General features: G+C 40.6%; 2 protein-coding genes across 2 annotated transcripts; one reads left to right on the top strand and one right to left on the bottom strand.

The window, feature by feature from the left end:
* The first annotated feature begins 1,381 nt into the window (after positions 1-1,381).
* On the top strand, positions 1,382-3,134 carry LOC134655509 (uncharacterized). The gene is made up of 2 exons (XM_063510979.1): positions 1,382-1,661; positions 2,959-3,134. Exons 1-2 carry the CDS (start codon positions 1,466-1,468, stop codon positions 3,126-3,128), a joined length of 366 nt encoding a protein of 121 aa, XP_063367049.1. The 5' UTR covers positions 1,382-1,465; the 3' UTR covers positions 3,129-3,134.
* LOC134655512 (peroxisomal multifunctional enzyme type 2-like) lies at positions 3,126-25,277 on the bottom strand. Its single transcript, XM_063510981.1, has 14 exons — positions 24,813-25,277; positions 21,053-21,198; positions 18,924-19,075; positions 18,223-18,394; positions 17,625-17,731; positions 16,711-16,840; positions 16,015-16,111; positions 14,269-14,432; positions 12,554-12,680; positions 11,253-11,436; positions 7,268-7,390; positions 6,238-6,395; positions 4,322-4,528; positions 3,126-3,775 (listed from the first exon to the last, which is right to left on the bottom strand). The coding sequence occupies exons 1-14, from the start codon at positions 25,003-25,005 to the stop codon at positions 3,564-3,566; spliced, it is 2,172 nt and encodes a 723-aa protein (XP_063367051.1). The 5' UTR covers positions 25,006-25,277; the 3' UTR covers positions 3,126-3,563.
* Positions 25,278-25,779: the final 502 nt, after the last annotated feature.

The raw sequence follows: 25,779 nt of genomic DNA, 5'->3' as shown, positions 1-25,779 counted from the left end.
CATACTCAGGACTTCTTCATTCGTCTTCCTCTTAGTCCAGCTGATCCTTTCCATCCTCCGCCGACACCACATTTTGAAAGCTTCCAACCGTTTTCTATCTTTTTGTCTCAGTGTCCATGTCTCACTCGCATACTCGCATATTCCGTGCAAATGTCAATTAAAATGTGACTTAAAACAAGTGAGTCTAAACCGTAAAATTATTCAATGTTAGTATGTCTTACAACAGTTTAAATTCGATTAAATGTCAATTATTTACCTATCAGAAAACAATAAGATAGAGCCTCGATAGAGCCCACTGTACGACAGATCAAGAACAGAAAAAATCACATCAAAAATTTCAACTGTGTACCTACCTACCGAATACTCTTCTTAAGATAAGTAGGTTCCTTCTACAGCCAGGCAGGCGGTAAGGACAAATTAAATAGGTACCATATCTACACTTAGGCATTTAAGCAAGTTATGTATAAACGAAAGGGTGTGGCCCAATCACTTGTACATAAGCGTGTACTGTACCGGACAATCTGCGTGCTGCGTGACTGGAGGAAGTAAAAGCGCGGGAAACAAGGTTTACGCATTGCTAGACCAAGTACTAGCTCGCGTCTTTTCTTTCTCCAGTAATTTTCACATAGCACATGGATACGCGAGTGCACCAGTAGGTCGATCCACTACACTATAATAATATACTCACTAAAGCAGCCCCCTTGACTAGCCCCAGCATCGTGCGCTATGTGCCATGAAATTAATTAGGTATTCCTTTTTTTAGGTGGCCTATGTAGCCATTGTCGGGGCACAATGGCTACATAATTATGTACCTACTTAAAAAACGAAATTCTTAACGAACGCCTGAGCGAGACTATCCATCAAAAACTGCTCTAGTGAGTCTAGTGAAATTTCTCTAAACTTTACACAGGCATAAAGTACGTCGTATGTAGACATTTTAAGTACTTAAGTAACGAGTTATTTAAAAATCAAATTGTACGGTATGTGCTTATATATGGTCAACCAAATCTTGTCAGTAGAAAAAGGCGCGAAATTCAAATTATCTATGGGACTATATCCCTTCGCGCCTACATTTTTCAAATTTGCCGCCTTTTTCTACTGACAAGATCTGCTTGACCAAGTATAGATGGTCAAACCAATTTGTCAGTAAATAGGAACAAAAAAAACTATACTCATCCTTTTCTTTTGGGTGCTAGTACTAGTGTAAGACAAAGATAGTATGACTCTCTCTATGTTTGAAATAAGACAGTCCTTTGACACACTATAGGTAGTTTTGTTAAAAGTGTTAAAACTTCTTTACAATGAAGAAACATTTTTTAAGGCCTGACTTTGCCTATAAAAGTTTTAAATTTTAAATTGTCTTGTCCATGGTTCGGTTTCTGTCAAAATAAGTTAGGTTAGATTACTTTTGTTTACTAAATAAAACAAATGCTTTGAAATACAGGAAAACGAGTGATCTAATAAAATGACGTTAAATCCAAGAAAGTACTTAATTAGAGATATGATTAATAAACCAACTCCCTTTGATGTTTGGTTGCAAGGAACCATCGAACAAAATGTCGGTAACGACATTTTAATAATATCGGATACTTTTGGAAGAGCGAAAATAACGAAATGTGAGACTGCCGACGGCGTTATCGACAAGGCTTCTTTACAGAAAGGTAAGATTAGGCACTTATTGCTTGAAATAATCTCTTAAAAAAATTAGTGTTTTGGTGGTTAGTTTTTAAATGTGTCGTGGCATTCAAAGTTGTGTTGTTGCTTTTCTTTCAACATCATTTTATTTGCTTTGCTTTTCAGCCTTTCATAATGCTTTTAGCTTAAACTTGCTTACATAACGTGCTTAACTAGGTACAGTCGCCAGACTTGCCTTTTGTCGCTAAAGTAGACTTCCTGCTTTCCCTGATCATGCAGTTGTTTGTTAAGGCCCCTGTACACAATGGGCCAGCGTGGCCATTCTGGGGGACGCATTTATGCGTTAGAAAGAGCAAGTGATATTGCTATCTCATTCTACCGCATGGCTGCGTCCCTTGGACTGGCCCACGATGGCCCATTGTGTACAGGGGCCTTAATGGCTCCTCTACACGATGGGCCAACGCCGGCCACTCCAAGGGACGCAGCCATGCAGTAGAATGAGATAGCAATATCACTTGCTCCCTCTAACGCATAAATGCGTCCCTTGGAGTGGCAGGCGTTGGCCCATCGTGTAGAGGAGCCATAATACATTCATGCTAGTGGCGAGGGCAAAACAGCAGAGGGCCTACAGAGGCGAACCACGTTCGACGTGTTGCCTCCCTGTCACACTTACGTACGAACGTGTTTCGCGGTAAGCCCTCTGCGTTCACACTTTGTTCACACATTCGCGAACTCTATTCGCTCCGTCAATGGGGTTGGCAGATGTCAAAGGTTTAGTTTTAACAAACCCTTTGGCTTAAATAAATTAAGAGGCTATCATCCAGGCCAAAACAGAATTTGACATTTTTCTTAGTGTTTACAGACGAGACGACCGCACCGGATCGCGACCTTGGTGCGGTCCGGCACACGTTCGATCGTGTGTACCATACCGTACGTCCATTATTAGGACGCAGCTATAAGTGAGATAGAGATATTTTAACCGCACCAAGGTCGCAGTCCGGTGCGGCCGTCTGTAACGGAGGATTAACAGGTAAAACTTATGCTGGCGCCATCTGTAAACTACTGGCCCCATAGACAACATGCCAATCGCTAACGATCCGTAGCGATCAAAACGCAACTGTCAAATCATACTAATATGGAAGAGTGATGATAGAGAGACAGCGATTTGATGGCGAAGCGATAGCGATTGTCACCTTGGCTAAGCCGCCGGGACCCCCAACTTCATTGTCTTGCTATTCGAAAAAAAAATTGTTGGATTACACTTCATTGTCTTTACAAAGTAACATACTATACACACGATTTAGATTTATGTTTGCTTTCCAGGCAAATATTGCTGTATACTAGGAACAGCCGTCTCTACAAAGGGCCTGCCCGAAGTGCAGGCAAGCAAATTTGTCGATCTCAGCACACAGCCAGACATGAAGGAGGCGTGGGAATACGAAGTTCGAGAATCAAACTTACTATTTGAAGGAAAAATAAAACCCTCAGTGTAATATAAACATTTTTATTATTTAACTCTGATAAAATCCATCACCATTCCATAACAGTAATGTGAAATATACTTATTCTGTATTATATTGCTTAACCCATTAAAAAAAAGTATAAAAACAATCAAATACATCAGGATTAACTGCATAGGTACTTTAAAACCCAGGATTTAATAAACACAAAACCATAAAATCGACTGGAATGCTTTATAAGGTTTAACAAGACATACATTATTTTTCTTAAAATTGTACCACAGGACAATACTTCCGAAAAAATCCTTTTGCCTTACTTTTGATTTGTGCACTGACAGTAAGCTTAAATGATGAAAGCAGGCACTTATGGTAAAAATAATAATAACAGCACAAAATCCCTACATTGCACCCAATATGCGTCGAATAAATACTAGCATGGCTTACTGGCCAAAAATATATACATCAGTCTTACAATTTGGCGTCCGATTTCAAAAGAGGTCCTAGTTTTTGAGCCATCATGATGTTCCCGCTGATCTTCAGTTTGCCCTTCATGAAAGCGGTCTGCGGGTTGAGAGATCCTCCGGCGATGGCGATCAAGTCTTCGTCGGAGACGGTCATCGTGACATCTGGCTTGCCTTTGGGAGCACCTTCGAAGACTACGGGCGTCTTGAGGTCCAGAGCTGTAACGTAAAATATAATAAATACGAGCTTCCATGTATGTGTGGTAGTCGAAAATCCTGATGGGTTCAATCAACCCTGGGTTAGAGCAGAAAACATCGTTCTCCAAAAAAATGCTAAATGATGACTAAAATTTCAGTCAGAATCCTTATAATACACGGACAAGAGGTTAATACCTAAATGGTTTGGATGTATTAGTTAATCCAGTACCAGTGTAGTAGTGGCGGTGGTGGCCGAGTGGATATGACGCCCGACTTTCAATCCGGAGGTCGCGGGTTCAAATCCTGGCTCGTACCAATGAGTTTTTCGGAACTTATGTACGAAATATCATTTGATATTTACCACTAGCTTTTCGGTGAAGGAAAACATCGTGAGGAAACCTGCATACATCTGCGAAGAAATTCAAAGGTGTATGTGAAGTCCCCAATCCGGACTATAGCCCGAGCCCTCTCGCGCATGAGAGGAGGCCTGTGCCCAGCAGTGGGATGTATACAGGCTCAAATTATTATTAACACACAAAGCTTGTTTTACGATTAAAGCCAACTTACTCCACTGTTTAACGGTCTTCCCGTTGTCGATAATGTTGTAAAGGAACACTCCACCGATGGACTTGGCTTTAGCAGCGTTCTTCTTCACCTCGTCTATGATCTTGGCGAACAGGGCGTCGCTCTTCAGAGCAGCGCCGGAAGACGGCAGGGCTGCGGCGGGCGCGGGGCCTGATGACGACTCGACCTTTTTCAGGTCCATGTACGCGCCTGAAAGGTATGAAATTAATATAAGGAACCAATAGGGTGTTTTCCTACTAGTCAAATCAGTTTCTTTTTTAGAACTATATGAAACATTACACAGTGACGTCACGGTCAACTCACCTACTCTTTATATTTCTATAACAGCACAAAGTGCGTCACTTTTTAAATCAAAACTTAAAAAATGGCTTCTCGAGCAGACGTTCTACGACCACAAGGAGCTATTTAATTAATTAATTATTTAAGGTACTTAAACATAATACTGTAGTTACACACTGTAACCTATGTATTTATTTGACATGTAATTTTATATTATCAATAAATTATTATGATTATGATTATTCGAATAAATTTTATTTAATTTAAAAATGTAAAAATATGGACTGTTTAATTGTCTGAAATAAATTTATTTTATTTTATTTATTTATAAGGTTTATTTATAAACGCGTATTGGGTACATATATTAAAGTCACAAAAAGTTACGAAAATAAACCCATGTGTTCGCAACCTAAATTTGTGGGTCTTGAAGGTTAGGTTGTTTGTTGTCTTAGGACTCAGATTTTTTTTAGGTGGGTGTCCAAACCTTTGTTTAAACTGTAACAGCTAAAACGACACAAACACAGCTACAACGACACTATAAACGCTAGAACGACAGTATAAAGGTGAATAGACCACTTAAAGCAGGTATAAATTTGACATATCCAGTTTTGTCAGCTGGGAATAACCCGTTTTGTACTTATGTGACGTTCTATGGGTAAAGTTACCTTATGTCAGTTGGCGCTTAAGATCGGTTTTCCTAGGATAGCGGTGCCGTCATATAGCGGCCGTCTCCATACTAAATAATACGGCTAAATATGGATGTCGTAGAATTTTTATGGAGACGGCCGCTATATGACGGCACCGTTATCCTAGGAAACCAGAGCATTACACAATTATTAACAACGCTCCAATACTGATGAAGTGCTATGCGGCGTAACCGCCATAAGGTACCTTTACCCATGGAACGTCACATATACACGTGATGTGCGTATGTCCTCTGTATCTATGTTTAATACGAAAGTAAGGTACCTGCATAGACTAGGAATCCTCTAGACGGAGTTTAGAGCAATTATTTCATGAAACCGATGCTGCCAAAAATACGGGGGTGCGGGGGACGAGGTGAGCGAGTCCCGTGCCGTGATTGGTCCGTTCAAAGACACGGACGTCACACAAAGACACTTTGGCTCGAAAATGGAGTAAAACTACCGTATATTTGTGGCAGAGGGGGTAGCGCTACTATGCTCAGTGTGGAGAATGTCTTGTCTGTGGGTACCAGGGATGATGCGGATGCCGATTTTTTGACATCCGCGGATGCGGATGCGGATGCGGATTTTTAAAGGCTCACAACCGCGGATGCGGATGCGGATGTCAAGTTAGGTACATAAAAAACGTCGAATATTACATTTTAGTAATTTTTATTTCAAAAAACCGGTCAAGTGCGAGTCGGACTCCGTGCTCCAAGGGTTCCGTGCATTAAGTCCCACTCACGCTTGACTGCTGATTTCTAATAGGTTTTTTTGGCTAATGACTAAATTACCTAGCAGTCCAGCACTTACGCTTATGTTAAGACGTTCCTGTACCGACCTGTTCCACATCCGCATTAAATCCGCATCGATTTTATGCGGATGCGGATGTTGAAAATAATGCGGAAGTTCCGCGGTTGCGGATGCGGATATTACCTGCAATGACAACGTTCCCGGTCTCCTTGACCTTGACCTGGAAGTGCACTCGGTTGCCCGCGAGCCACATCTCCGTGGCGAGGGTCTGCCCGGGCACCACGGGTTTCACGAAGCGCGCCTTTAGGGCTTTCACGTTGGACGGGTTGTTGCCCGCGTACCTATGAAATAAATGTTTAATTACAAGCCAGAAATCACGAAGATATTATATCGTTTGTATACCAAACCAATGACCAATGAAATCATAACCGGATTGGTAACTGCTAAAGCGATCTTGACATGTCTTTTTATTCAAAATCACCATTGAAAAATAAGTCACAGCAAATATGTTAGAATTATAAATCACATACGATCTTTTACATTCTTTTGCTTCCAAAAGTAATATAAACTAATGTTTTAAAGCGTTTTTCAATTTTTGAAGTGAAAACTTCTTTAGCGGCGCTGGGCACTTTTTGAGGTGGGGAAAAAATTATTAACTCGAGACAGCGTAAGGCGATCACGTGACTGTAAGGTTTAGATGGCCACTCAGTTAGATGGCATTTAAATCAATAAAGAAAAACTCAATGACATTAAAGGGTTCTAATCTTGTACGGGTTGAAATACGAGGATCTCACAGTTACATTTTAACTTTATATGATAATTATATCACTCAAATATAATTCAATAAATCTTGATGAAATCGCTAATAAAAGTGAACTCTAGTACTGGTGAATAAAACTCAAAATATCATGACCAAATATATTTAGATGCGAGGTCTGCAAGGTAACTTTACAATTTCTATTCGAATTTTAAACAATGAATGCTACAAATTTAAGCTCACTGGCCAGCAATTTCGGAACTAGTTTTTCAATAGAAAGGAGGATGGGTCAATTATACATAGTGCTGCAGAAATTTTGGACTAGTCATTGAGTTTTCACTTCTGTCGGCAGTCCCGGAGTGCAACCCGTTGTTTTTTTTTAATAAAAAGACACGTCGAGATTGTTTACCTTCTTTCTAATGCAAAAAAATAACTATAGGAAGAAAGTTTACTTACTTGGTTAGCACGTGTCTCGCCGATATGCCGAGAGAAGCGAGGCCGTGCAGGATGGGCTTCTGGTGTCCCATCGAGGCCGCCATGTTCGGGTCGATGTGGAGCGGGTTGAAATCTCCGGAGAGCCTGCCATTTCATCTTTTTATATAAAAAGCTGCAAGTTTGGCGTTCGTTTTGCTAATACTCGAGAACAGCGGAAACGATTTAGCTTAATAATAAGCTAAATCGTTTCTGCTGTTCTGCTATTCCGCTGTTTCTGCTGTGTTGTGTGTGTTTGTGCGGTTCAAAGTATTAGTTGAAGTCTAAAAAAGAAAAACTGTAAATAGTAGTTTATGTGACTGTACATAATGAAGGGCATTAAACACGAGTGTGGGTTTAAGAAACGAACGAAGTGAGTTTCTTAAAAGGATCACACGAGTGTTTTAATGCCTAATTATGTACAGTTACATACACTACTTTATCTACCCACATATCATAAGCCTTCATGATGCATTCAGGAGCCGCATATTATGACCGGCATCGCGGTGTTGTTCAGGGCCACTAACAACAATTATTAGTAAAATAAAACAGAAAACAAATGCGAAAATGAAGAAATTGATTTAGAACAATAATAATTATTTACCTACAGTTTGGATGGTGCAATTATTATAATTCACTTGCCCAGCTCGTACAGAAGTATGTTCCTTTGTATTGTTTCCTTGACTTAGCTGGTAATAAGTCATTTATAACGTTAGTTGCTTTGTCACGGATATCAGGAGGCGTCGCCGAAATATCTATATCATCTTGATCACTCATTTTATGGTTTAAATTCAACAAATTGAACAATTTTATGCAACAAAACAAATTTTAACCTGTAATGGCAGTATTGAAAAGTTTTCTGGCAGCTGTCATAGTTTTTTTTTAATTCAGAGACAAACTAGAGTCGGCCCCAACTATCATATCGTTCGATATCTTACTTACGTGCGACATTTGTCAAATTTGTTTGAAAATTAACAATTCATTTCGAACTAAACGTCATCTCGACTGATATTAGAATAGAGGTCAAATCAAATTTCTTTGTTTTTCAAAGATGTTCGAAATTTGAATGCATAATATTATCGAAATCGATGTTATTATTTAGCAATAATAACATTGTTACAGATAAGAAATTTGTTCTAATAAAACAGTATATTTTTATGGTGGTCATAATGTGTGGTTCTTGGACGCATCATGGAGGGTTTATGATATTTGGGTAGATAAAACAACAATAGTTATTTGTACAACAAGAGATCAAAGTTTGATATTTCTTCGAGTGCTTATTTTGAGTCCCGTGCAAGCGAAAGATTCTATAATAATCTCTAATTTAGAATCTTGAGCGTAGTAAGGGACTCAAAAGCGCATGAGACGTAAATAACTTTGATCTCGTGTAGTACACAACATTTTTCACCTCAGCAGTGAGAACATATTAGAGAACCCGAAAAATGTATTCCTTCTTCATCACTTACCTCTATTCACTCATGTTTTCTTAAGATATACCAACAATTAAATTTTCACCTCAGCAGCTCGAACAAGGGTACTTTGCTACTTAAAAACAGTGAGCAAAATCGCATTTTGCTCACTGAGAGAGCAAAATCGCATTTTGCTCATTTTGTCTCACTCAGTGAGCAAAATGCAATTTTGCTCACTGTTTTTAAGTAGCAAAGTACCCTTGTTCGAGCTGCTGAGGTGAAAATTGTATTTATGCATTAAATTCGTCCATTCATCTCGGGGCGCAGGAGACATGCGTGCTTTGATAGTTATAAACACTATACAAAGTTATATCAGAGGCTATTTCTAGAATTTCAAGAGCGATGGAGAGGCAGATAATGAAATTTCGATTTTCAGTGTGTGAGTTAGGATCTCAGACCGTGGGCTCCGTGGCAAGAGCTGAAAATGTAGAATTTAGGGCTCATTTAGGCGACACGCGAACTTAGTTACATGCGATTTTGGTTACATTGCGGACCATTGAGGTTACAACAGTTCAGCCGACCGATCAAAAAACGCAATGTAATGAAACTCGCATGCGAGTTCTCGCACCGTGTAAGGGCTGATTTAGACGGTGCGAGTACTCGCATGCGAGTGTCATTACATTGCGTCATTTGAACGGTCGGCTGAATTGATGTTACCTCAATGGTGCGCAATGTAACTATCAGCTGGCCAAACAAATCTTGTCAGTAAAAATAGGCGCGAAATTCAAATTTTCTATGGGATGAAATACTTTCGCGCCTACATTTTTCAAATTTGCCGCCTTTTTCTACTGTCAAGATCTGGTTGACCGAGTATAAAATCGTATACGAGTTCGCACGCCGTCTAAATGAGCCTTAAATGAGCCCTAAACGCTATGTGGTCGTTAAGTAGACAAGTAGTGACCTGCACAACGCCGCTTGGTCCTGCGCAGTGCGCTGCTCTACAACGGCGTCGGGCGCGCGCTTGGGCGCCGCCACGACGTCCGTAGCCACCTTGCTGCTGCGCGGCCCGCCGAACCCGCCCTGCCCGAGCACGAACACGTGCTGCTGGGTGCGGTATACCAGCTCCTTGTCTAGTCTATGGTCTAGTGAGACAGTAGTGACCTGTACAACGCCGCCTGGTCCTGCGCAGTGCGCTGCTCTACGACGGCGTCGGGCGCGCGCTTGGGCGCCGCCACGACGTCCGTAGCCACCTTGCTGCTGCGCGGCCCGCCGAACCCGCCCTGCCCGAGCACGAACACGTGCTGCTGGGTGCGGTATACCAGCTCCTTGTCTAGTCTATGGTCTAGTGAGACAGTAGTGACCTGTACAACGCCGCTTGGTCCTGCGCAGTGCGCTGCTCTACGACGGCGTCGGGCGCGCGCTTGGGCGCCGCCACGACGTCCGTAGCCACCTTGCTGCTGCGCGGCCCGCCGAACCCGCCCTGCCCGAGCACGAACACGTGCTGCTGGGTGCGGTATACCAGCTCCTTGTCTAGTCTATGGTCTAGTGAGACAGTAGTGACCTGTACAACGCCGCTTGGTCCTGCGCAGTGCGCTGCTCTACGACGGCGTCGGGCGCGCGCTTGGGCGCCGCCACGACGTCCATAGCCAGCTTGCTGCTGCGCGGCCCGCCGAACCCGCCCTGCCCGAGCACGAACACGTGCTGCTGGGTGCGGTATACCAGCTCCTTGTCTAGTCTATGGTCTAGTGAGACAGTAGTGACCTGTACAACGCCGCCTGGTCCTGCGCAGTGCGCTGCTCTACGACGGCGTCGGGCGCGCGCTTGGGCGCCGCCACGACGTCCGTAGCCACCTTGCTGCTGCGCGGCCCGCCGAACCCGCCCTGCCCGAGCACGAACACGTGCTGCTGGGTGCGGTATACCAGCTCTTTGTCTAGTCTATGGTCTAGTGAGACAGTAGTGACCTGTACAACGCCGCTTGGTCCTGCGCAGTGCGCTGCTCTACGACGGCGTCGGGCGCGCGCTTGGGCGCCGCCACGACGTCCGTAGCCACCTTGCTGCTGCGCGGCCCGCCGAACCCGCCCTGCCCGAGCACGAACACGTGCTGCTGGGTGCGGTATACCAGCTCCTTGTCTAGTCTATGGTCTAGTGAGACAGTAGTGACCTGTACAACGCCGCTTGGTCCTGCGCAGTGCGCTGCTCTACGACGGCGTCGGGCGCGCGCTTGGGCGCCGCCACGACGTCCATAGCCAGCTTGCTGCTGCGCGGCCCGCCGAACCCGCCCTGCCCGAGCACGAACACGTGCTGCTGGGTGCGGTATACCAGCTCCTTGTCTAGTCTATGGTCTAGTGAGACAGTAGTGACCTGTACAACGCCGCTTGGTCCTGCGCAGTGCGCTGCTCTACGACGGCGTCGGGCGCGCGCTTGGGCGCCGCCACGACGTCCATAGCCAGCTTGCTGCTGCGCGGCCCGCCGAACCCGCCCTGCCCGAGCACGAACACGTGCTGCTGGGTGCGGTATACCAGCTCCTTGTCTAGTCTATGGTCTAGTGAGACAGTAGTGACCTGTACAACGCCGCCTGGTCCTGCGCAGTGCGCTGCTCTACGACGGCGTCGGGCGCGCGCTTGGGCGCCGCCACGACGTCCGTAGCCACCTTGCTGCTGCGCGGCCCGCCGAACCCGCCCTGCCCGAGCACGAACACGTGCTGCTGGGTGCGGTATACCAGCTCCTTGTCTTGGTATATTTCACCTGAGAACGATGAGGTTAAATGAGCAAAGTTTATCGCGGACGGCGCTTTGTGGAATGGCTGGTTTCGAATAAAATATCTGGGAGACCGAGCTGAAGACATATAAATCTCAAAAATGCACGTTTTTACAGAGATAAGATCTAGCTAGATCGAGTTTTAGCCCCCGAAAACCCCCATATAGCAAATTTCATCGAAATCGTTAGAGCCGTTTCCGAGATCCCCGAAATGTATATATAAATATACAAGAATTGCTCGTTTAAAGGTATAAAATAAGAATTTCCATTATATAGACGCTTGCGGCAGAAACCGAGAAAGATAAATAGATAATACATAGAACACCGACAATAACATGTATATGTGGAACTCTTTTTAAAAAAATCAATTAGCAGTTTGGACCTTATTTGGAAAAGATATTTATTCCTGTTTACGATAGTTTTCAATCTCTATACTTAACATGTTTTCTAATGAAAACATGAATGAATCCTTCCACGTCACGATTAACCTTTTGGACGCAAATGACCGATATATCCCCACCGTAGGTTCAACGCTAAAGACCGATTAATCGGCCACAGACCACAGAGTAACATCGACCTACGTGCATCTACATAAAGTTCAACTTCAGTTTTAACACTTCAATGATGTCGCGTCTGAGTGACAGCTTTTGTGCTTGACACGGCGTGGAAAAGGCAAAAATAATCTAGTTACAGTCTCAGGATCTACAATAAAATTGCACAGTACAAGTCCACACGTCATGACAATTAAAATTTATAATAAATTAAGTGACACCTTAAAGGGAGAAAAGAACAATATACTATTTTTTAAACAATTAAAAAAAGAATTTAGTTGACAAATGTTACCATATAGGAGAGTATTTTGGTGACAAAGATGTTTAGTGTGCATACGTTTAGTATATATTGTTATATTGTTATTTATTATTTATTGTAATTAGGATAATTTAGCATTTAAGTTCTAGAAAATAAGTTATCTGCTATGCCCCATCCGGGTTTCATAATATAATATGACATGTACTTATATTTGTGTATATTTGTGTATGTTGTTTAAGCATGAATAAATGAAATGAAAATGAAAAGGTTAAATAGTAAATAAAGGTGTGCTCACTGTTGACGAGAGCCACGGCACTGGAGCCCTTATCCAGTACGTCGACCACGTAGGCGCGGGTGGTGAACGTGCCCTCGGTGCTCGGGAAATCGCCGACGAACTCAATATACTGCTCGCCGTGAAGTACCTGTGAAAAATTGTAAAATACAAAATACTGCCTGTTTTCTTTTGCACACAAGTTGTTTTAAAATACCCAGTCTTATTTTTAATCGAACTTATATATCGAATACTTTTTTGAGTTATAAACTAACTAAAAATAACAATTCAAAACAATGATATCCGCGATCCCGGGCACACAAAGCCGTTACGCTCAGTTTTGACACAGTCATAGTCATAGTCATTTATTTGATAAAACCGGTTTAAATGTCAAAAAATATGATAAAAATAAAACATTAGTAAAAGAGTGCAATTATACAACCATAATTAGTCACTCCACGAATTCATCCGAATAAATTACAACACATTCCCAATAATAGTATAAGAAATAATAAATAAATAAATAATAAATAAATAACACTTCAATGATGTGGCGTCCGAGTGACAGCTTTTGTGTTTGACACGGCGTGGAAAAGGTTAAGGGTTAAGAAAGACTTACATTGGAGAAGTCAGCGAGCTTCCCGTGGCCCTGCATGGCCTGGTTGACGATGGGGGACTCCATGCACATGCCGGCGAGCACGAAGAAGGTCGGCAGCGCCACGAACTCCTCGTGACCTTCGTAAAGGAACTTCAGGTCGGTGGGGTTGGCTACCGATGCGCCCGTTTCAATTTATTAGGAAATTATACGAAAAATCATGCATTTAAGGGCTAAGAAAGACTTACATTGGAGAAGTCAGCGAACTTCCCGTGGCTCTGCATGCCCTGGTTGACGATGGGGGACTCCATGCACATGCCGGCGAGCACGAAGAAGGTCGGCAGCGCCACGAACTCCTCGTGGCCTTCGTAAAGGAACTTCAGGTCGGTGGGGTTGGCTACCGATGCGCCCATTTCAATTTATTAGGAAATTATACGAAAAATCATGCATTTAAGGGCTAAGAAAGACTTACATTGGAGAAGTCAGCGAACTTCCCGTGGCCCTGCATGGCCTGGTTGACGATGGGGGACTCCATGCACATGCCGGCGAGCACGAAGAAGGTCGGCAGCGCCACGAACTCCTCGTGCCCTTCGTAAAGGAACTTCAGGTCGGTGGGGTTGGCTACCGATACGCCCATTTCAATTTATTAGGAAATTATACAAATAATCATGCATTTAAGGGCTAAGAAAGACTTACATTGGAGAAGTCAGCGAACTTCCCGTGGCTCTGCATGGCCTGGTTGACGATGGGGGACTCCATGCACATGCCGGCGAGCACGAAGAACGTGGGCAGCGCCACGAACTCCTCGTGGCCTTCGTAAAGGAACTTCAGGTCGGTGGGGTTGGCTACCGATGCGCCCATTTCAATTTATTAGGAAATTATACAAATAATCATGCATTTAAGGGCTAAGAAAGACTTACATTGGAGAAGTCAGCGAACTTCCCGTGGCTCTGCATGGCCTGGTTGACGATGGGGGACTCCATGCACATGCCGGCGAGCACGAAGAACGTGGGCAGCGCCACGAACTCCTCGTGGCCTTCGTAACGGAACTTCAAGTCGGTGGGGTTGGCTACCGATGCGCCCGTTTCAATTTATTAGGAAATTATACGAAAAATCATGCATTTAAGGGCTAAGAAAGACTTACATTGGAGAAGTCAGCGAACTTCCCGTGGCTCTGCATGCCCTGGTTGACGATGGGGGACTCCATGCACATGCCGGCGAGCACGAAGAAGGTCGGCAGCGCCACGAACTCCTCGTGGCCTTCGTAAAGGAACTTCAGGTCGGTGGGGTTGGCTACCGATGCGCCCACTAAAAGAAACAATATGTTTAATTTAGCCCAATGATATTATATAACCTATATCTGGGAGACCGAGCTTTGCTCGGTAAACATATAAAAACTCAAAAATGAGCGTTTTCCCAGAGATAAGACCTAGCTAGATCGTTTTTTTGCCCCCGAAAACCCCCATATACCAAATTTCATCGAAATCGTTAGAGCCGTTTCCGAGATCGCCGAAATATATATATAAATAAATAAACAAACAAGAATTGCTCGTTTAAAGGTATAAGATAAGATAGATAGGTTATACTCATACTTGAGGAGCACAAAAAATACTTCCATATTTATTTCTGTGTGCCTACGAAGAAATCTGTTATTTTTGATTAATTTTCTCATTCCATCCATCTTTGTCGCACTCGTTGTTAAACATAAGCTCGTCTCTTTCTCTTTCGGTGTGCGGGAGCTCGTTAGCACGTGCACATTTCTCGCTTGTCCAGCCGCGTCTACAGGCAACTTGTCCAATTTGTCACAAGGTAAGCGCTTCAATTTTGGAACGCCTATAACCTATCTTGAGTTATAAATCATTGATTTAGCCGTGCTTTTTTATGTACCGCGCATGTAATGTAATACCTCTGGAGTGGCTGGAGTTGCAGGCGTCCATAAGCAACGGTGACTGCTTACCATCAGGGAGGCCGTATGCTTGTTTGCCAACGACGCGGTATATACAAAAATTATTTCCCTAGACTGTTACCATGGAAAACATTATGTCCTTCTGTATTCAGTTAATTTTTGAAATATTTGCATACGGGCGAAGGTCAACAGCGATTTCGCTTTGCATTGGTAATTTAAAGACGCTAATTTAAATTAATTTAAACAGGCTAATAATAGGAACTTGGGAAATTACGTACGTTGTTTTATGTACTTCATTAATAATTATACTTCTAATCTAAGCATATAGAAACTTAAATATAAATACAAACTAAATATGTAAAAAAATAACTACCTACTAAAACCCGTCCCGGGCTGCCCCTGACGCAAAGGTGCCCACCACGCTAAGCATATTAGTTTTCTATATTTATGTTATGTCACAGAAAAATAAGTAAAAACCGGCCAAGTGCGAGTCGGACTCGCGCACGGAGGGTTCCGCACCATCAACAAAAAATAGAGCAAAACAAGCAAAAAACGGTCACCCATCCAAGTACTGACCCCGCCCGACGTTGCTTAACTTCGGTCAAAAATCACGTCTGGTGTATGGGAGCCCCACTTAAATCTTTATTTTATTCTGTTTTTAGTATTTGTTGTTATAGCGGCAACAGAAATACGTCATCTGTGAAAATTTCAACTTTCTAGCTATCACGGTTCGTGAGATACAGCCTGGTGACAGACGGACGGACGGACGGACGGACGGACGGACGGACGGACGGACGGACGGACGGACGGACGGACAGCGGAGTCTTAGTAATAGGGTCCCGTTTTTACCCTTTGGGTACGGAACCCTAAAAAACAATGTATTTAAATCATATAACTCGTATCTGAACTGTTTTAGGTATGATACATGTTATTAAATATCATTTTAAATCTAATTTATGGCTTGAATGTTGGTACTGCACTAACCTCCCAAGGCGTAAAGAGCCAGATCCTTGGCGTTGTAGCTGTACGTGGTCCAGTAGGACTCGCGGTCAGCGTCCATCTTGCTGCGGTCTTCAAAGTCCTGAGGAGAATTCATTATTATAGGACACTGGAAAATTGGTGGGAGTTAACTGTCATAGTATCTTGTCATTTATCGACTAGCTTCCACCCGCGACATCTACCACGAAAATCATGAAATGCAAAAACTGCCGAGATAATTTCACTCTATGATACACGCCTTATCACAGTACCATATTATTATGCGGGCTCCGAGCAAAAGACGCCTTATTGCCGGTGCTATTCAAAGCATTACTTCCAGGAAGATGCAATTAGAAAAAGAAAATGCAAAACACCGCATGTCTTAAACATTAAACACTAAAGATAGGTGAAAATGTATTAGCTGCAAATGACCACCCAGCATGAACCAATTTTCCAAAAAAACCTTACATAGTATTAAATCTGAAATAAACCGATTTACTAGGTATAAGGTGTACATCTAGTATTCTAGTTGAAACAAAAAAAACACTTTTCTTGTTTGTTTTAAACACATTCGCGTCCTTGTTTACGAATTTATTTCTTAAGCTTTATTGCAAGTGTAAGTGTAACCTGAAACAATATATCACTCGCGTTTTATTACACTTGAGCTATAAAGATAAAACATAATTTATTATCCGGACTTACTTGTAATTTCTCAACCAGGTTGAGCGTGACTTCAGAGATCTTGGAGATGTTCTTAGCCCCGGTCATGTCGACTACCTTCTCCCAGTTGTCTTTTACGGACTCTATTGTCACGGGGTCTGTTGGCTTCTTTCTGGAGAAACAATATAATTATTAGAAAATACAGTTATTAGCTGTCGGAAATAAGTTCCGGTATCTCGGGGACATGTCCAGATTTAAAGTATCGTGTCCCTGCCATTAAGGGCATTGTCCCTATCCATTACTTATGCTTCAATCGTTCTATCCCATTTTAATATGTACCCTAGTGTACCTAAGTATGTTTGACTTAAGTATGTTTATCTAATACCTTTAAACGAGCAATTCTTGTTTATTTATATATTTATTTATTTATATATATATATATATTTCGGGGATCTCGGAAAGGGCTCTAACGATTTCGATGAAATTTACTATATGGGGGTTTTCGGGGGCGAGAAATCGATCTAGCTAGGTCTTATCTCTGGGAAAACGCGCATTTTCGAGTTTTTATATGTTTTCCGAGCGAAGCTCGGTCACCCAGATATTATATACCTAACTATTTACATGCATTATATTAGAGACTGGAGAGACAAATAATATCTGCGGAGGGCAAATGGGTCAATATTGTTTTGTTGATATGTGGTCTGTCGCAAAAAAATATATTTTATTTTCCTTATCACACTGACTAACACATAAAATGGTACTCCTTTTGCTTAAAGTCACAAAAAGTATTGTGACGAAATGAAAAAATAACACACAAATTAATATGCACGTGCGCAGTCTGTGTTTACACAATTGCATGTAAGGCAATTGGAAGATGGGAGGAAATCGTACAGAATTCGATAAATACTTGTTAATACAGATTAAAAACGGATTTTATTCCATGGTATTGTTCGTACCTGAGGGTAGCACCTTCCGCTCTGACCAGGTGTGTTTTGGTGGCGAATCCAAGAGTGGAGTCGATGATAAGACCAGTTTCATTGAAAGACTCGTGCACCATGTATGCCTGAATATAAATAAATAAATATCACATAACATAAGGCTAAGCCCATCAAAATTAAGAAACAAATAATGTAATAATTTACAAAACCAATTTTTTGCAGAGACATCTGCTAACACAATGTTTGAAAAAAAAAAGTCGCTGCCGACGGGTAAGTCTCGGTAGCTTAGTTGGTAGAGCGGCGGGCTGGTTACCCAAATTCGCGAGTTAATATTTCCAATTATCCTTTATTTCTCGAAAAACCAAACAGCATATCACTAACCAATGAGTTTTTCAGAACTTTTGTACGAGATGTCATTTGATATTACCAGTTGCTTTTCGGTGAAGGAAAACACCGTGAGGAAACCGGAATAATCCCAATAAGGCCTAGTTTCCCCTCCGAGTTGGAACGTCAGATGGCAGTCGCTTTCGTAAAAACTACTGACTTATTTGTCAAGCGGACTCCAGGCTTCCATGAGCCGTGGCAAAATGCCGGGATATCGCGATTCAATACTTACCACGACAGGCGCAATGAGGTTCGGCTTCATGGCCTCGAACATGCTGGGGGGCAGGATATCCTCGGTAAGGCGGGACGCGGCGGTTGGCACGATTGTGTTCACTTTGATGTTATACTTGTCTCCCTCTATAGCCAGGGTGTTAGCCAGACCGACCAGACCTAACTTGGCGGCGCTGGAATTAAGGAAATTTATAAAATATATAGATGGTCAAGCAAATCTTGTCGGTAGAAAAAGGCGCGAAATTCAAATTTTCTATGGGACGATATCCCTTCGCGCCTACATTTTTCAAATTGGCCGCCTCTTTCTACTGTCAAGATCTGCTTGACCAAGTATAGATTATAATTTTTACATCAAGTTCTCGATATTTAGATTTAAATTCGGGAACACGACGAATAGCGCTGTAGCTACAATCTATACAAATTATAGATACTGTAATAATCATACACTATCATTCAAGACTGGATGTTAAGAGTTCAAACCCTGGCTTAGACCAATGAGTTATTGCAAAAGGTTTTCAGAAAAGGAAAACATCGTGAGGAGAGCTGCACACGTCTGTAAAGAAATCCTAAAGTGTGTGTTAAGTCTCCAATCCGCAGTGGAAGAGCATAACCCTCAATGAAAGTTGGCCAGTGCTCGGCAGGTATCATGGTGATATGGTGATTTGGTGATGCGAATAAATAATTTATGATTTATGATAATACCTGTAGTTAGCCTGGCCGAAGTTGCCAAGAAGCCCAGCGTTGCTGGACGTCATGATGACTCGTCCAAACTTCTGCTTCTTGAACAGTTCCCATGCCGCTTGCGTGGTCTTGAAGGCCCCCTTCATGTGGACGGCATGCACGAGGTCCCAGTCCTTTTGCACAAATAAGCACTGGTATAGAAGGACTAAAGGGTCCACTGATTAACAGTCCGCCGGACGATATCGGCCTGTCAGTTAGAACAAAAAGTTGACAGTTCCGAACAACTGACAGGCCGATACCGTCCGGCGGACTGGTAATCAGTGGGCCCCTTAACGGTTGCACCAACCACAATGTCCACAATCGGCGGACTGATCAACGTAACTCAGCAGAGAATTGGGATATTTTTCATAGACGATTTGGTGCAACCAAAGAGTGTCTGCGACCAACCAAAAATGGTGAAATACTGGTTGTATCTATTTTTTACACTGGCAGTTGTTTTAATAGGTACCTACCTAAATAGTGGTTTTATTGGTCACGAAATTCCATTTCATGACATTGTCACGTATGTTTCTTGAAGTACCTAATAAAACCGAGTTTTAGCTTCGCATCCACTTAATTCAGGTTCACACTCGATGCCTCTGCTGCATATTAGGCGTTTGCAGGCAAAATATAAATAGGCCAGGGCCGTGGAGTGTAAGTCTGAGGAAGCGAGAGGGTTACACTTACACCGGATAAACGCAGGTTAGTTGTTTGCGTCAGCTTGAGCGTGAACTGTACATAATACGGTCTTTAATGTCGAGCAATTGCCGTACGAGAAAGTGAAACTCACATTTCTTAAATGGAATATTGCTTTTAATTTGCTATATTTGTATGATAAAATATGTATACCTAAAGTACGTAAAATTATATTGTATAAAATTTGTTCATTTATTTATTATGGTTGATAATTCAATGTCTGTATTAAAGTGTAGTATTATCATTATTTAAATATTTGATAACAACTGGTTCTTATCTGATACATTATAAAACTTTAGTTGGTATCCACCTCAAAGTCCTGTTTGCTAAAAATTGCAAGATGTCATATATTAGATTAGAATAGAATAGAATAGAAAGTCATTTATTCGATAAAGCACACATACACAGGACAAAAAGATGAAAAACAAAGAAAAAGAAAAGGATAACAATAACAATGCAAAGACAGCAGAGAGAAATTATATACACACAGACAGAAGAATAAATCACACTTGAGTCCAGCAATGTGTGCAGTAAGGAAAAGGCTTTCGCTCAGCATATTGTCACAATTTGCAAACAAGGCAAAATTGCAACGCTGTTTATTCTGCCAAGGCCTGAAATATTATGAAATAGGAATTCAAAACATTTTTGTTAAAGTGAGCAGCAGAAGTTACTAAGCGGGCGAGGTGTTCATAATTAGAATTACCTTGACATTGACTGACACACTCTTATTCTCTTAACGATAAGGTCGCGTCAAGATCATTTAACATTTTGAACACCTCCCGCTTAGCAACTTCTGCTGATGACTGTACATAAAAATACGATAACTTTGTAACTAAATTCAAGTTAAGATTTACGGTAATGTATAAAAGAACTAACCATAATAGATAATGGTTGATATTCATAGTACCTATAAAAATAAAATAATAAAAATTGTTTATTTCGGACCAACATAATCCATAGGAGTGTTAGTAAAATGCATGTTAATAGCCTAAACTCTAAAGGTTAGTACACAAAGAAAAACAATGCATACATGCAATGTTTTAAAACATTAAATGCAGAAAACAAAAAATATATAAAACATGCATACATGCAATGTTTTAAAACATTAAATGCAGAAAACAAAAAATATATAAAACAAAAAACTGTATAACTGTATAATGTTATTCATGTATTTAAATTGTATTTATGACTAGGAGATACCCCTTACACAAAACATGTACACTCAGCAGCAATAGTTGCTAAGCGGGCGAAGTGTTCAAAATCATATTGACGCGACTTTATTGTAAGAGTATAAGAGCGCGTCAAGGTGTCAAGAGTATAAGAGCGCGTCAAGCGGGCGAGGTTTTCAATATTACATTGAACACCTCGCCCGCTTAGCAACCTATAGGATATTAGAAAATCCCGATTAAGCTTACCTGGTCGGATATTTTGCTGAAACTCCTATCTCTGAGAATGCCAGCGTTGTTGATGATGATGTCAATGCGCCCAAAGTTATCTATTGCTGTTTTTATGATCTTCTCTCCCTCGACCACGGAGTTGTAATCAGCCACTGCCACTCCCCCTGCAAAACAACATTATTTCATTTTATCAGTGTTGTTTATTTACAAGGAACTAGCGACCCGCCCCGGCTTCGCACGGGTTAACAAATTATACATAAACCTTCCTCTTGACTCACTGTATCTATTAAAAAAACCGCATCAAAATCCATTGCGTAGTTTTAAAGATCTAAGCATACATACAGACAGACTGACAGACAGCGGGAAGCGACTTTGTTTTATACTATGTAGTGATATAGTTGTGAATAATAGCTAATAAGCTCTGTTTTTATACCCCAGGTGCTAAAATTACAGTTTTATAGTGAGGTTTTGTATGAATTATGTACTAAAGTGATAAATTGGTTGGACAAATTGGGGCAATCAAACATCAAACTGTCAATTTAGTATCAAGGATATGAAAACAATGTTTTAGGTATGTTTAAAGCAAGATATTTTAAAATCAGCTTCAGGGTTATAGTTAAACTTTGGTTATCATTAGTATTATAAAGAATGAGATGTAAATACCTACAATTTTACCAATTTTTTTAAGACTTTCTCTAAAATTGTTTTGACTTTGTCTATAAAATGATTAAAACATTACTTTACCACTCAATACAATGAAATAACTTTAGATCTAGTAAAAAAAAGTTTTACACAAGACAGGCTATATTACACCTTATGTCAATGTAAATTGTAATGCAATTCAATATTGGATAACATTAATCGTTCAGCTGTTTCACTTTTTTCGACACAAGTACTCACTAATATTTTGTATACCTATTGTATTTTAGTAACTGAACATTATTCAAGAATTTAAAGCATATTTAACATAAGTTTTAATTTGAATATTCAATAAACAACATGACTGGCAATAAGTTAAACATGTTCCACATGATAGTCACACTTGTCTTTTGCTAAATGTCCATAACTTTAAAATGTGTGGCAGAAATAATTAAATGAATGCTTATTTAAATAAATAAAAAAACACACCTACCATCAAGACACCATCTAACAAACTAATATGTATATTATGCAAGCTCAGAGATGTTTGGCCTCAACAAGTTGATGTAACAAACCAGAAACTGGCCCTGTTGTTTAACAACAAGATATTTCCATAATAACAAGATTCTGTGACACTAATAGTTAAATGCTATTTTCAGCCATCTTAAGGCAAATGTAAGGACTTTTTAACAATGGATTGTAGCTCTCTGTAACATGTAATCAAATCTTCAGTTAAAAATCTGAGGAAGATTACATTTTCAAAAGGTCAGTGATAGTTAATCCCTTTAGGTATGTATGTAATTAAGTCAATCACATTTTTAATTAATCATACTGGTTTTTTATTGTTATTCCTACGATTATAAAGCGGCCAAGTGCGAGTCGGACTCGCCCATGAAGGGTTCCGTATTTAGGCGATTTAAGACGTATAAAAAAAACTACTTACTAGATCTCGTTCAAACCAATTTTCGGTGGAAGTTTACATGGTAATGTACATCATATATTTTTTTTAGTTTTATCATTCTCTTATTTTAGAAGTTACAGGGGGGGACACACATTTTACCACTTTGGAAGTGTCTCTCGCGCAAACTATTCAGTTTAGAAAAAAATGATATTAGAAACCTCAATATCATTTTTGAAGACCTATCCATAGATACCCCACACGTATGGGTTTGATGAAAAAAAAAATTTTGAGTTTCAGTTCGAAGTATGGGGAACCCCAAAAATTTATTGTTTTTTTTCTATTTTTGTGTGAAAATCTTAATGCGGTTCACAGAATATATCTACTTACCAAGTTTCAACAGTATAGTTCTTATAGTTTCGGAGAAAAGTGGCTGTGACATACGGACGGACAGACAGACGGACAGACGGACAGACAGACAAACAGACAGACAGACAGACATGACGAATCTATAAGGGTTCCGTTTTTTGCCATTTGGCTACGGAACCCTAAAAATAGTTATTGGACACCCAAAGGGTCCTTGTCCTATAAGAAAAATGGTTTTTAGGGTTCCGTAGCCAAATGGCAAAAAACGGAACCCTTATATATTCGTCATGTCTGTCTGTCTGTCTGTCTGTCTGTCTGTCTGTCTGTCCGTCTGTCCGTCTGTCCGTCTGTCTGTCCGTCCGTATGTCACAGCCACTTTTCTCCGAAACTATAAGAACTATACTGTTGAAACTTGGTAAGTAGATGTATTCTGTGAACCGCATTAAGATTTTCACACAAAAATAGAAAAAAAACAATAAATTTTTGGGGTTCCCCATACTTCGAACTGAAACTCAAAAATTTTTTTTTCATCAAACCCATACGTGTGGGGTATCTATGGATAGGTCTTCAAAAATGATATTGAGGTTTCTAATATCATTTTTTTCTAAACTGAATAGTTTGCGCGAGAGACACTTCCAAAGTGGTAAAATGTGTGTCCCCCCCCCCCTAACTTCTAAAATAAGAGAACGATAAAACTAAAAAAAATATATGATGTACATTACCATGTAAACTTTCACCGAAAATTGGTTTGAACGAGATCTAGCAAGTAGTTTTTTTTTAATACGTCATAAATCGCCTAAATACGGAACCCTTCATGGACGAGTCCGACTCGCACTTGGCCGCTTTTTTAAGATAGCTTTGAAAATCAGAATTAAATCTCCATAGATATTATATTTAATATCTATAATTAATAATTAATGTATATTTTTAACTTATCGTAGTATCTTTTGAAATGTTTTTTTAAAGATAGCTATGAAAATCAGAATAAAATCTCAATTTATATATTAAAATAACTTGGACAATAATTCCTATTCCAAGACTGATAAAGAGTATTAATATGCATATTGGGCCTCATTAATATGATAATAATGGTAAATATTAAGTTTAACTACCTACAATGAAAAGATAATACCATCAATAAGTAATGAATAGTACTTCCATGTCCGTTCGTTGGTATACCTATCACAAACATGAAGGGTAAAATTAATGAAGTTAGGAACATCATCTCTAAAAATAAATTAACTGCAAAATTGTATGCTCATCACTTCTACCGCTGTTCTGTGTTATGTTTGGGCGCTGGGCTCCATGAAAGACCAGTACTGTATATACTTCTGCCAGAGCATATATGCCGAGCGGTGTCCATTTGTAACTACTATAACAGCACCAATATTCCATTTATTCTTTACTAGCGACCTGCCCCGGCTTCCTACGGGTTAACAAATTATACATAAACCTTCCTCTTGAATCACTCCATCTATTAAGAAAACCGCATCAAAATCCGTTGCGTAGTTTTAAAGATCTAAGCATACAGACAGATAGAGAAGCGACTTTTGTTTTATACTATGTAGTGACATACTTATTAATTATTAACTCCTTAATTACTTAAAGCAATGTCTGGGAGCCATAAGTGTTTACTGTTTAGTGATTACATTTCTTTTTTTCATGTAGTAGATTTTTGCAATAAACGCTTTCCTACTTTATTCTAATATATTGTTATCAAAACTAGTAATTGTTTTTCACTGCAGATTGTGGCTATAGTCAACATGCAAACATGATAATGTATGAATATATAAGTAACAAACAATGTTGAAAGGACAGTGACGTGACGATTTCAAATGCTAAATGCGGCAATAATAAAACAAAGAGAATGATAACCTTTGTCCTTGATCTGTTTGACGACATCGTCGGCGAAGTTAGCGGATTTGCCGGCGCCGTCCCGGGCGCCTCCCAGGTCATTGACCACCACCTTCGCCCCGCGGGATGCCAGCAGCAACGCGTACTCCTTTCCCAAACCGTTCCCGGCACCGGTCACCACCGCCACACGACCGTCAAAACGCAGCTGCTCCATCCTTCACGGCTCTCGAAAGCGAAATGAAACGATAGTTATTACTGACAGTGTCTGATAATTCACACTGTATTACTGCTATCTAGAGTCAAAGTCCATCAAAAACTTGTTTTTACACGGGCTCCACTTGGTACTTTGATAGTAGGTACTTCTTCAAAGTTCACTTCATCGGACCACCGCCAATAACTGTTTCGCTAGTTTGATATTGATTGATAAGATTAAACAAGTAAAATTATTAAATAATCTTTGTTTTTTGCGTTATCAACTTATCAAGCCCGTAAAAGTGAAATGTTATTTGTCGCAATGATTGAATGATAATAATTGTTTTTTTTTTTTTATGATAATAATTGAATTGACATGGCATGACATATTAACAAGGGAGCATTCCAAAACTCACTATACCATAATTTGATAAACCAAAATAACAATAAACCAAACCAAAAACAAAGCTTACAAATAAAAATTCAAACGATTAATTTAAAAAGGCAAACCACTCCACGCCGTTCTCGGTGCAAAGGTGCCCATGAATCACATGATGTTCGCAGCAGCAGCACTTCCACGCTGGCTGAATTAAAAATTGTTAAAAAGCAATTTACAGACGTATAATACGCTATAGCTGGTCAACCAAATCTTGTCAGTATAAAAAGGCACGAAATTCAAATTTTCTATGGGACGATATCCCTTCGCGCCTACATTTTTCAAATTTGCCGCCTTTTTCTACTGTCAAGATCTGGTTGACCAAGTATAGTAAACATCGCATTCTGCGTTGCATCAGTG

The sequence above is a fragment of the Cydia amplana genome, chromosome 16 (genome assembly GCF_948474715.1).
Source record: "Cydia amplana chromosome 16, ilCydAmpl1.1, whole genome shotgun sequence".
In the NCBI taxonomy this organism is placed as follows: Eukaryota; Metazoa; Arthropoda; class Insecta; order Lepidoptera; family Tortricidae; genus Cydia; species Cydia amplana.
Note: the sequence above shows the minus strand (reverse complement) of the source record. Positions and strands in the feature narration are given on the sequence as shown.

Bases quoted from the DNA above. Each gene is read 5' to 3' on its own strand.
- LOC134655512 (XM_063510981.1), bottom strand. From the start codon at position 25,005: ATGGAGCAGCTGCGTTTTGACGGTCGTGTGGCGGTGGTGACCGGTGCC. The intron at 19,076-21,052 runs GTAAGCTTAATC...TTTGTGCAAAAG, and splicing joins TCAGCAAAATATCCGACCAG to GACTGGGACCTCGTGCATGC. The intron at 16,112-16,710 runs GTAAGTCCGGAT...AATTCTCCTCAG, and splicing joins ACCTGGTTGAGAAATTACAA to GACTTTGAAGACCGCAGCAA.
- LOC134655509 (XM_063510979.1), top strand. From the start codon at position 1,466: ATGACGTTAAATCCAAGAAAGTACTTAATTAGAGATATGATTAATAAA. The intron at 1,662-2,958 runs GTAAGATTAGGC...TTTGCTTTCCAG, and splicing joins CAAGGCTTCTTTACAGAAAG to GCAAATATTGCTGTATACTA.